A 12,574-nucleotide genomic window follows, 5' to 3' on the forward strand; every position below is an offset into this window, starting at 1 on the left:
AAACCTGAGGGCAAGCCAGGTGTCGGGGAGAACTTGAACATTTTATCCAAACCTAATAAACATTCCTGATACATTGTTTTGTGCCATCAGGCTCTTAGACCAGTAAGATGTGGGTGCTTAGAAACCCTATATCTCTATCAACACTGAATCTATAGCTCTCCTCCTAGACAACCATTAGTCTGGAAACCTGAAAAATACCAAAGTTCAAAGAACTAAGTAATGGTGAACTGTGTGTCTGAAACAGATGTGATTTCTGATGGTTTTCTATAATTGCATTTCTTTTTTTTTCCTCACAGAGAGCAGAAGGAGCCTTGAACTGAATAAATAATCTGTTAAAAGAACACCTATTTATCCTGCCTCCAGGAAGATTCGGTGAACAGGAGGGAAAGCAGACTGAATTCTACTCATTGCCATAAAAGAAAAATAAAGCATGCAAATAATGTCTTTATTCTTCTTAAGACTGGAACCCCTGGAAGTAAATGTCCAGATCTTTAGTATTCAATCCTTTGTCTCAAATATTTGAAGTGACAGCACTGACCAAATAAATCAAACATTTAGGAATTCTGCATTGGACTGGATGACTCTCTGCAAGTTTTCTATGACCTGGAAAATATTTCTGTCTTGTTGCACTAAGTGAATATAGGTAACCTTTATTAGGATCATGGATTTAGAACTGGAATGGACTTCAGAGGCCATCAGGTCCAACCCTCTCATTTTATAGATAAGGAAACTGAGTCACAGAGTGGTTAAATGGCTTGTGCAGAATCACATAGGTAGATAGTCTCTAAGGGATGAGCTGAACTTGGGTCTTTTTGACTCCAAGTGCTATACTATGTCTGCTATACTGTCTATCTCAAAACAAACAAACTTAAGCTCTCAAAGATGCCTACAAGATTGCCCGAGTCTATGGTTAGATTCCTCAAACGTTGTCATTCTTTCTGCTAAATCATCTATGTCCCAATAAAAGTAACTCCCTAGTGAAACCTTAGTCCACACATATAGACTTCTCCAATTCCATTTACCCAAACCAGATCTGCTTCTGAGATGAGAGAAGAGAGTTAAATGTCTGAATGTTCTGTACCTGTCTGTGCTGGCAATGAGGAAAAAACATCTTAGAGAAGTGTCCCGTTTCCATCAGTTAACACACATTAAGTAGGTATGTACTATGTGCCAGGAACAGTGCAAAGGATACAAAGTAAGGCAAAACATAGTCCCTTCTCTCAAGGAACTCACAGAATAAGGGGAGAGATTACATGCAAACAACTATCTATAAACAAAATATGTACAGTGTAAATGAAAAGCAACCTTATAAGGAAGGAATGGGGGAATGTAGGGGCCCAGAAGTTAAAGATAAGGAAAGGAATCCTGCAGGAATTGTTATCTGATCTGAGTCCTGAAGGAAACCAAATTTAGAAGTGAAGAGGATTCCAGATATGAGGTAGAAGGTGGGAGGTGGAGTTCATTTATTTCAAAGGCACAGAGATGGGAAATAGATACTATGTGTGAGGAAGAGCAGAATTGCTGGATCACAGAATGTACAGAGGGAAATAAAGTATGAGACTGGATAGGTAGGAAATTGCAAGGTTGTAAAGGGCTTTGAATGTCAAAAAGAATATTTTATATTTGATTCTGGAGACAATAGTGAGCTGCTAGAATTTATTGAATGGGGAGATAGCATGGATTGAGCTACACATTAGGAAGATCACTTTGGCAGCTGAATGGAGAATGGATTGGAGTAGGGAGAGATTTGAGGCAAGGAGAACAAGCATCAGGATATTAAAATCGTCCAGGGGAGAGATGATAAGGACCTGTATAAGGGTGGTAACTGTATCATTAGAGAGCCAGGGAGTATATCTTAAGTGTTAAACAAGGTTTAAAAAATACTCCAAGGTGTGTCAACAGATGAGATATGTGGGATGAGTGCAAATAATGAATCACGGATAACACCAAAGTTGTCATTGGCAAGATGATGGTACCCTAGCGAGTAAAAGGGAAGTTAGGAAAAGAAGACAATTTTAGAAAACATATAATAAGATCTGTTTTGGGCATGTCGGTTTTAAGATATCTATAATACATCTAACGACAGACGTCCAAAGGGCTATTGTGCAGTCCTGGACCTCAGGAGAGAGATTAGGGCTAGATATGTAAATCTGGGAATCATCTGCATAGACATGATAACCAAATCCTGGGAGCCAATGGGAGCACCAAATGGTATATTAAACAAAGGAGATAGAAGAGAGGGCCCAGGAAAGACCTTTGGAAAACACTTATATTTAGGGAGCATGATTTGGATAAAGATGCAGCAAAGGAGACTGGGAAAGAGTAGTCATACACCTGTATGAGGAAAACCTAGACAAAGCAGTGTCATGAAAACCTAGAGAAGTAAAATGTAATCAAGAGTGTCAAAGTCAAGGCATCCAGGTGGTACAGTGAATAATAGAGCACAGCTCTATTATAGTCTGATATATCATACCTATCTCTTTCAGCTAAGGACCATTTCATTCTTTATATTTCTATCCCTACTGATTAGGACAGTGCTTAGCAAATAGACAGTGTTTAATAGATGCCAGTTGATAAATTGATGAAAGTGATGCAAAATAATCCATGACATATGAAAAATGCTCTAAAATTACTATTGATTAAAGAAATGGAAATTAAAAGAACTTTGAGGTACCACCTCACATGTATCAACTGACTAATATGACCAAAAAAGGAAAACACTAAATGTTGGAGGGAATGTGAGAAAACTGGGATACTAATATATTATTGCTAAGTTGTGAACTGACCCAACCATTCTGGAGAGTAATTTGAAGCTATGACCAAAGGGCTAATAAACTATGCATATTCTTTAATCCAGCAATACCATTGCTAGGTCTATATTCCAAAGACATAAAAAGAGGGGGAGGGAGAGAAAGGACCTATTCGTACAAAAATATTTATAGCAGCTGTCTTTGTAGTGTCTAAGAACTGGAAATTGAGAGGATGCACATTAGTTGCGGAATAGGTAAACAAGCTGAGGTTTATGACTGTGCTGGAAAATTATTTGGTATAAGAAATGACAAGCAAGATGATTTCAGAAAAAAAAAACTTAGAAAGAATTACATGAACTGATGCAAAGTGAAGTGAGCAGAACCAGGAGAACATTGTATACAGTAACAGCAGTATTGTACAAAGAAAAATGTCAGTAACTTAATTATTCTCAGCAATACAATGATCCAACACAATCCCAAAAGTTTCATGATGAAGCATGCTATCTGCCTCCATAGAAAGAGCTGATTATTGTTACATATTTTCAGTCTTCTCTTATATTCGCTTATGCATATGGCATGCTTTTCTTTCTTTTTATTTAAGTTCCAATATTTAAGTTTATGATATGTTTTTGTTTCTTTTCTCTACTCTGTATTTGTATTGTGGCCCTTGAGTCTAAAATTTAAGAAAAAAAGGAAAAGAAAAGAAAAGGAACTGATACTGTCTGAATACAGACTGCGACATTGCTGTTTTCCTTTGTTTCATTCATTCATTCTTTCTTTTTCTTTCTTTCTCTTTCTTTCTTCCTTCCTTTTGAGTCTTTTTTTTTCTTTTCAGATTGCTTTATTTAAGAGTTGGGAGATGAAATAGATGCAGAACTAACAAACAGCAAACTTCCCAACTTCCCTCCCACCCATTCATTCCTCTCAAAAATATCTGCTTATGAATCTCTGAAATATTGATCCCACCCTTCCCTGTTCCTAAATACCCCCAGGATACAGAGAGCTTAATCATCCAACTCCTAGACCTTAAAACAATTTGTTGGGCTCCTCATATCTAGTCTCTCACCTCCTCTGCCCAAGGATGGGCTAAGCCCTTCAGCTTGAATGCATGTTAGAGCCCAGATGGGTAACAGGGAGAGAGGAAAATGCATCCCCCTCTGTGAAAGGATCTGGGGAATAGAGAGTGGTGAAATGAGGGCCACCACAACTGGGATGACTGAATGGAGGGCCTGGAGCTAGAGAAAAAAGGCATAGGTCCACCAGGAAAGGAACCAGCTGCCTCAAAATCTTCTCAGGGTGAGTTATGATGGCTGCATTTGTGCTTCTGAAGTCGGTTGCAGAACCAAACCCCTACAACATCTTTCTCAAGGTACAACTCCTCAGCTATATTGCTGATCTGCTCAAGTTTGGGCTTGGGGCACTGGAGAAACATTGTTTCCAAGTTTGCCCGAACTCCATTCTCAATGTTTGTACACTTCCTCTTTCTGGCTTGTTGAAGGACTGTCTCACCCTTGCACGGCTCCTGAAGGTGGTCATTGTCTGCACCTTCTGGTCACTTCTGTAGCAGAGATCACAACTTACACATGTTCTTGAAGCTGAGCTGTAGGTCCTCAAACCGACAGATGGTGATCTGGCTAAAAACCTTGCCAAAGAGAGCCCCCAAGGTGATGCCCACATCAGCCTGGGTATAACCCAGAGTGATTGTCTTCCACTTGGGCTCCTTTGCAAACTGCTCCAGTTCCTCTGGGGAAGGGATCTCCTGTGGCTGCTTGTCTCCACTCTCCACCGGCTCGGTCTTGGTGACTGGAGCAGTGGCGCGGGGCTCTGGAGAGCTGCCCTCAGAAGGGCTCTCTAACCCGCGTCCGGCATCGCCATCGCGGACCGCGATCTCCTGAGCAGGCTGAGTCATCACTCCCACATTGGGCTGAGGTTCACAGTAGACACCGCCTCCTCACATATCGTACAAGGGGTGCTAAGGAGCTATTCCCCACCCGTCGGGTCCCGGTCGGGTTCCAGCCCCGCCCGGTGGGCCTTGAAAGTCGGGCCAATTCCACGTAGGCTCAGAAAATCCGCGGGGGGTGGCGAGAAATATTCAGGAACCGAGTGTCCAGCCATGCGGAAGCAGGGCACCCCGACCCAGGGTTTTAAGGACTGAGAGCAAAGGGGACAATCCGACCCCTTACTCCACAATCCGCCTTTTGAGTCTTCTTATACAAAATTAGTATGGAAATGTATTACATTATTGCACACGTGTAAATGGTATCAGATTATTTATCATCTCAAGGAAGGTAGAGGGGAGGGAAGGATAGAATTTAGAACTCAAAGCTTTAAAAAAAATTGCTTTTAAAAAGTTACTTTAAGATGTAATTAGGGGAAAAATAAAATATATAAAAATAGCCCATGACAACTCTTCTGGAATAGGGTGAATATGTTATTCATTCAATGAACATTTATTAAGCATCTACAATCTGCTAAGTGCTGAAGACACAAAGACAAAAATTAAGTAGTTCTTGCCCTCAAGAAGGTTATGTTCTATTGGCAAAAAAAAAAAAAAGTAATTTATCTTACTTTAAAACAGACAAAATACATGAACAATGCCAGAGTCCTCTAAAGCAGAAACAAAGGTAGCTGTCTAGCTGTATTCTCACCAAAGGTCACTTATGTACAAATTTTCCACTTCCCCATAGTCCCAGCTTTAATCATTGAGAAGCAGCTGTAGGCCATCAGCTATCAGGGCTTTCTAGCAAAAGAAACAACTGTTATTTTCCCATATCATCTGGCTTTTCTCATCTCACTCTTTGTCTTCTCCCCCATGATTCATAAGGGAACTGTCTAGGATTCAAATAATCTTTAATGTATTGACAATAAATTGTATAGTCTCTCACCCTCTCATTGATTTTGGCCAGCCCTGAGGGACAAAAATAACCAACCTCTTAAGGAACATATTGCCTTCTCTAGTTGTCAAAGAACCGAGGAAGCTCAGTTTGATGGTCACTAAATGTTTTTGTAATTGTTGAATAGCATAAAGTGAGCAACCAGGAAAGCAATTTACTCAAACACTGCTTGCTTACAGTCATATTGTCAAAGGATAAATATCTTCTTTTCTCCCTTCTCCTCCTCTTGCCATAAAACAAAAAGGAGGGAAAAGCAGAGAGTGAATATAGGAAAGTTAAAAGGGGTTCCCTGATTCTGGGTGGGGTAGATGGAGATGAATGGCAGAGATAGAGTCTATCTCAGCAATCACCATCTCTCATCTTGACCTGATGGTTTCTTTCCTTTGCATCTGATCAGCCATTCAACCAAGCTCCTGATCTTCTGGTAAAGTAAGCACAAGGAACAGTCTCTTGAGTATCATTCTAGTACCCAAACTATCATTCTAATATCACTGCCACTGACTCATATTCTCAGACAACATGCAGACTGCTCCTTCACCAAATTCACACACACACACATGCATACACGTATGCACATACCTGGCAATATGGATATGTCCTCTGGTCTTTTTTCAGAAGTCTGTTCAAGGTCAAGATCATTATCATCAACAACAACAACAAAAACAGAAACAGCAACAATAACCAAAATAACCCCCACAAAACCTGAACCAGGAGTATAGTCTGCCTGGCTAAGAGGCAGACAGATTCCTCAGTTTACCAAGTCTCCACAGTAATGACATTGGAAGGAAAGTTGGGACTGGCACTATGCAAATTATCTCAAAGTACAGGACAGCGGTTTTTTTAAGGGAAGAGACACTAGGAATGTGGTGGATCAAGATTGTCTTCCTATAGAAATTAGACTGAGTTTATTTTTAAAAAAACTAGAGATTTTGTAAGATTAAGATGAGAATGAACCTGCTTCAGGCATTGGGGAATGTGAGGTTTAAGGAGAAAAAGACCCATGATAGATAACAAACAGATATTTAGATGGATAGACAATAGATGATGTACATTGAGAGAGAGGGAGAGAGAGAGAGACAGAGAGAGAGAGACAGAGAGAGAGAGAGAGAGAGAGAGAGAGAGAGAGAGAGAGAGAGAGAGAGAGAGAGAGAGAGAGAGAGAGAGAGAGAGAGAGAGAGAGAGAGAGAGAGAGAGAATAATTGAGTTGTAGTTAAATACTTTTTGTGTCAGGCTCTATGCATAAGAGAAATCTTAATGATGAGATTCTTGAGGGCAAGAATTGTCTTTTGCCTCTTTTTCTATCCCTAAAACTTAATGTAGTTCTTGGCACATATTAAGTGTTTATTGACTGACCAATGACTGATATTTAATGTGGGCTTTGAGATATGGGGAAATTACAGAGGTGAAAAAGGGAAAAGAAGATACTTCATGCCTAAGGAAGAACTGGGGCAAAGGGATTTTAGGTAGGCAATATCGGCCATTTTGGGGGGATATAAACAGTTCAACTGAACTGGGCTATTGTATATGTGTCCAGAAGTGGTATAAGATCAAACTGGAAATGTAAAGTTGCACCATATATTTTTTAGGAGGGAGGGAGGTCCTTAAAAGTCAGGCTAAGGAGATTATCACTAGGGAGGACTTTAAATGTCAGGTTGAGTTTGAAATTTACCCCATAAGCAATAAGATGCCTCTCAAAATTGTTGAGAAGTGGAGTGATGTGTTCATATCTGTGCATACATTAAATTCATCTAGCAGTTACAAGAAAAATGTCTCAGAAAAGAGAGTAGAGGTGAGAATACTTAATAAGTAATGAATACACCAATTCATGTGGGTGATCATGAGTCCTCATGCTGGGATGAAAAAAAAGAAAAGGAGAAGACAAGTGATGTCTGACATAATTCTAAGAGTTTATAGCCTAATGTTTTAAGATTTGATGATTTTAACTTGTATTTCTCTTTAAATATTTTATTTTTTCCAATTATGTGTAAAAAAACATTTTTACATTCTTTTTTTATGTTGAGTTCCAAATGCTGTCACTCCAAACCCCCTTCATTGAGAAGGCAAGCAATTTGATATAGGTTATGCATGTGCAGTCATACAAAACATATTTCTTTATTAGTCATGATGTGAAAAAAACACAAACCTAAAAATAAAAAAAAACAAGAAAAATAAAGAATGTGAAAAATTATACGCTTTTGTCTACATTCACACTCTACAAGTTCTTTCTCTGGAGGTGGATAGCACTCTTCATCATAAGTCCTTTGAAATTGCCTTGGATCATTGTATTGATGAGAATAAATCATTTACAGCTGACCATTGTACAATACTGCTGTTACTGTGTGCAAAGTTTTCTTAGTTCTGCTCACTTCACTTTGCACCAGTTCATGTAAGTCTTCCCAGATTCTTCTTTAAGCATCTTGTTCTTCAATTCTTAGAGCACAGTAGTATTCCGGTATTCCATCACAATTATATACCACAACTTGTTCAACTGTTCTCTAATGGATAGACATCCCTCATTTCCAAGTCTTTGCCACCACAAAAATACTATGGATATTTTTGTGCAAATAGGTTCCTTCCACCCCTTTTTAATTCCTTGGGATATAAACCTAATAGTGCTATTTCTGAATCACAGGGTATGCACAGTTTTGTAGCCCTTTGGGAATAGTTCTAAATTGCTCTCCAGAATGATTGAGTCAGTTCACAACTTCAACACCAGTCCATCAGTGTCCCAATTTTCCCACATTATCTCCAACATTTGTCATATTCTTTCTCTGTTATATTAGCCAATCTGATAGGTATGGTGTAGAACCTCAGAGTTATTTTAATTTTCGTTTCTCTAATAAATGGTGACAGAGCATTTTTTTCATATAACCATAAATGGCTTTGATTTCCTCATCTGAAAATTGCCTGCTGATATCATTTGACCATTTATCAGTTGAAGAATGACTTGTATTCTTGTAAAGTTAACACAGTTTTCTATATATGTTAGAAGTGAGAATTTCATCAGAGAAAACTGCTGTAAAATTTTTTCACAGTTGTGATTACTAACTGTGCATTTCCTTTCATCCTATCTTCACCTGTTTTGCCTCCTCTCTCTCTTTTCATCCTGTTCCTCATCAGAAGTGTTTTGTTTATGACCACAACCTCCCTCTATCCACCTTCCCTTCTATCACATCCCCCTTTATCTTATCTCTTTCCCTTCCTACTTCTCCATAGAGTTAGATTTCTATGCCCAAGTAGGTGTGTATGTTCTTCCTTCTTTGAGTCAATTCTGAAGATAGTAAAGTACAAGAATTGTCTGCTACCACTATCCTGTTCCCCTCTTTTGTACCTCTTTTATATGAGAAAATTTATCCCATTCTACCTCTTCTTTTCCACTTCTCCCAGTGCATCACTCTTTCTCACCCCTGTAGCAGCAAGCACCCCAAGCGTCCTCAGGGTGGCTGCCACCACAGGTTCTTGGATCTGCTTTGATAAAGGAAAGCAACTCAAAATGGGTTAACAAGCTTACTTTAATCAGTCAAACATGTATCGTTTACCTAGTTCAGGGGAAAAAGGTCAGCACCCCGAACTTCAGAATACACAGACAGAATTATCAAGTCAGAGAAACAGATCACGTAGACAGATTTCCAAACTGTCCAACCATTACATCCATACTAAATCAACATCTGGGTTTCAACATCTGGGTTTTTCAAAGCCGGGGGGCTCTGGACAATGGCTTCCCATAATCCATATCAAATCACAGAACACTTCTCAAAGTGAGCCCCAAAACAAAGCTACACATCAGGGCTTATATAGCCTTCTCCTGGCTCAGAGAATGTAACAACCTTCTGGACCCACTGGCCAATCAAAAAGTATCTCCTGAAAAACAAGCCTCCCACCCCAGGCTCCAGGTGCACTTTAGCCCTGGGGCAGGGAAGATCTTCAAAATTTACATTCCCATTACAACCCCTTAATTTTATTTTTTAGCTATCATTTCATCCTAGTCAACTCACACTTGTGCCTTCTTTGTATAAGCCTTCTAACTTCCCAAATAATGAGAATAGTGTTAGGATTTACAACTGTCATCTTCCCATATAGGAAGATAAACAATTTCACATTATTGAACCCCTTATTATATCTCTTTACTTTTTACATTTTATGCTTCTCTTAAGTCTTGTACTTGAGAGTTAAATTTTCTGTTCAGTTCTGGTCTTTTCATCAGGAATTCTTGACAGTCCTCCATTTCATTAAATATCCTTTTTTCTCCCTGAACAATTATACTCAGTGTTTCAGAGTAGTTGATTCTTGGTTGTAATCCTGCCTCCAGAATGTCATATTCCAAGTTCTCTGAATCTTTAATGCAGAAGCTGCTAAATTTTGTATTATCCCGACTGTGGCTATTTAAATTGTTTCTTTCTGGCTGCTTATAATGTTTTCTCCTTGATCTGAGAGGTCCGGAATTTGCCTATGATATTCCTGGAAGTTTTTATTTGGGGATCTCTTTCAGGAGATGATGCATATTCTTTCAATTTCAATTTTATCTTCTGATTCTAGGATATCGGGGAAGTTTTCCTTGATTAACTTGCATTTTTTTTAATTATTCATTAATTTCCTTAGTCAAAAATTCATCACCAAGTGGCCAGTCTACTTGTGATCAGAAAGTAGATGTAAACCCCTTGAGAAAAGAGACTGTTTTATTTCAGGTTTTATAGCTTTATCACCTAGCACAGAGCCCATCTTATGACAGGAACTTCATAAAAATTAATTGATGAATCTGTTGTTGTTTCACAGTAATACAGGTGACCAACTCTTCTATAACACAGTTTAACATACTTGCCTAGGACACAGAAATGCTAAGTGGCTTGCCCAGAGTCACACAGTCAGTATATGTCAAAGATTGAACTTAAACCCAGATTTTTCTGACTACAAATCTAGGTTTCTACCCATGAATAAATGCTTCCTTTTATCATTAAATATTATAATATAATAAATAAGGCATTAATTCTAATCATACTCCAGAGACAAATCTGATACTGGCCATGAGTATACATCTCACATATTCATAGTTTCAAAAACTTACTTGAATCACAACTCAGAGAACAACATTTCTTAAATATGAGGAGTAAATCACTTGAGACTCTCTGCCTATAAGATGATATACTTTGTGTGTGTGTGTGTGTGTCTGTGTCTGTGTGTCCTCACAAATATAGGGAGATACACATAGAGAATGATTTGTATATATATTTACTTAAGCCACCTTCCAAAATATTTCACTCTCTGTTGTCTCATGGAAAGAATTTAGACTGCAGGCATTACTCAGCTTGGCCTCATATATAGCAAGGAGTTCTGCCCCTCCTTGATTCTAGACTGCTCATTAATACTTCAGCTTGTGGGCAAAATATGTCCACTTGGGAGTTCCAGTTAACAGATGCCTCATTTGGACTTGGTTTCAAAGGCAGCGCCTTTATTCTCCCTAGTTTAAAGCTAAAGTAAAAAACTCTTCCATCAGCAGCATTTCCAAAGCAACCACTGAGTATTATGGGTTGGTTAGAGAACCAAGGAAATTGTAAAAGGGAAAAAATCAACAATAGCCTTTAAAAATATGTCCAAGTTAATGGGAGAGATAGGAAAAAATAAAATAATTGTTCTTATTTCAATTACTCCATGCTTTAAATTTTATATGCCATTTTCCTCACAACCACTATGAAGTATGGAGTGCAAAATTTATCAACTTCATTTTATAGGCAAGGAAACTGAGACTCAGAGAGGCTAAGTGATTTTTGTTCAGTGTTAAGAGCCAAAATTTGAATCCAAAACTCCTGAAACAAGTCCAGCAGCAGTTTACCGGTCAATTAGTATTTATTGTTGCTGTCATTCAGTTGTTCCAGTCACGTCCAATTCTTTGTGACCCTATTTGGCGTTTTCTTGGCAAAGATACAGAGTGGTTTGCCATTTCCTTCTCCAGCTCAATTTAAGATAAGGAAACTGAGACAAACAGGGTTAAGTGATTTGCCCAGGGTCACACAGATATTAAGTGTCTGAGGCTAGATTTGAACTCTGGAAGATGAGTCTTCCTGACTCCAGGACCAATACTCTATCCACAGTGCCACCTATTCAAGCACCTAAAATGTGTTAGGCATGTACTGTACTAGTGTACCAAGCATTATTATACTATACCATCTTGCCAAACATATGAGGAAAAGACATGAGAATTATTTTTTTGTTTTGCTTCTCATGGAATGTTAGAGATGTAAGGAAAATCAGAGTCTGTCCAGTAAAAACAGTGGTTTGTATAGATGAGGAAACCATAGTGTACAGTGAGGAAGTGAGCTTAATATCATAGAAAAAGCATTGGACTTGGAGCCAAGACACCTGGATTTGGATCATGATTGTATTCTGCTGGTGCATAATCATAAGCAAATTCGTTGATTTCCTCAGAGCCTCAGTTTTCTCATCTGTAAAAGATGGATAAAAATCTACTTCACAAGATTGTTATGATTAAAATGCTTTGTAAACTTTAAAGCAATATAGAGTTTATAAAGATAGGCACTGGAAATGAAAAAAAATCCCTGCTCTGCAGTTGAGTCTTAAGCAGTTACTCTGAGAGTAAAATAATTTACCAACAGCCACATCCAGGATATGTCACAAATGATGCTTAACATTTGAGGTAATTTCCTAAGCTAAAATGTCAATTTGATTCCCACTGATAATGGTAATAAATGAAGAAAAAATAAAGGTGTAGAGGTAGAGAAAGAAGAAAAATATAGAGTTAAAGATAAAATAAAACAGAGAAAGAAAGAGGCAGAGAAAGAGAAAGTGAGGGAAGTATAGAAAGGAAGAGGTAGGGAAAGAGAAAGCAAAGGAGGAAGGGAAAGAAAAATGAATAGAGAAAGAGAAAGTTAAGGAGAGAGAGAGAGAGAGAGAGAGAGAGAGAGAGAGAGAGAGAGA

At 38.5% G+C, this 12,574-nt stretch overlaps 1 protein-coding gene across 1 annotated transcript; it reads right to left on the minus strand.

Moving 5' to 3' along the window:
• Nucleotides 1–3,845: 3,845 nt before the first annotated feature.
• POU5F1B (POU class 5 homeobox 1B) lies at nt 3,846–4,865 on the minus strand. The gene is given in 3 exon segments (XM_069081164.1): nt 3,846–3,995; nt 3,997–4,823; nt 4,826–4,865. Coding segments are annotated over 3 exon segments (1,017 nt in total).
• Nucleotides 4,866–12,574: the final 7,709 nt, after the last annotated feature.

The sequence above is a fragment of the Petaurus breviceps genome, unplaced genomic scaffold (assembly GCF_028583685.1).
Source record: "Petaurus breviceps papuanus isolate PSGF00001 unplaced genomic scaffold, PetGlider_PUasm1.0 98, whole genome shotgun sequence".
NCBI classification, from domain to species: Eukaryota; Metazoa; Chordata; class Mammalia; order Diprotodontia; family Petauridae; genus Petaurus; species Petaurus breviceps.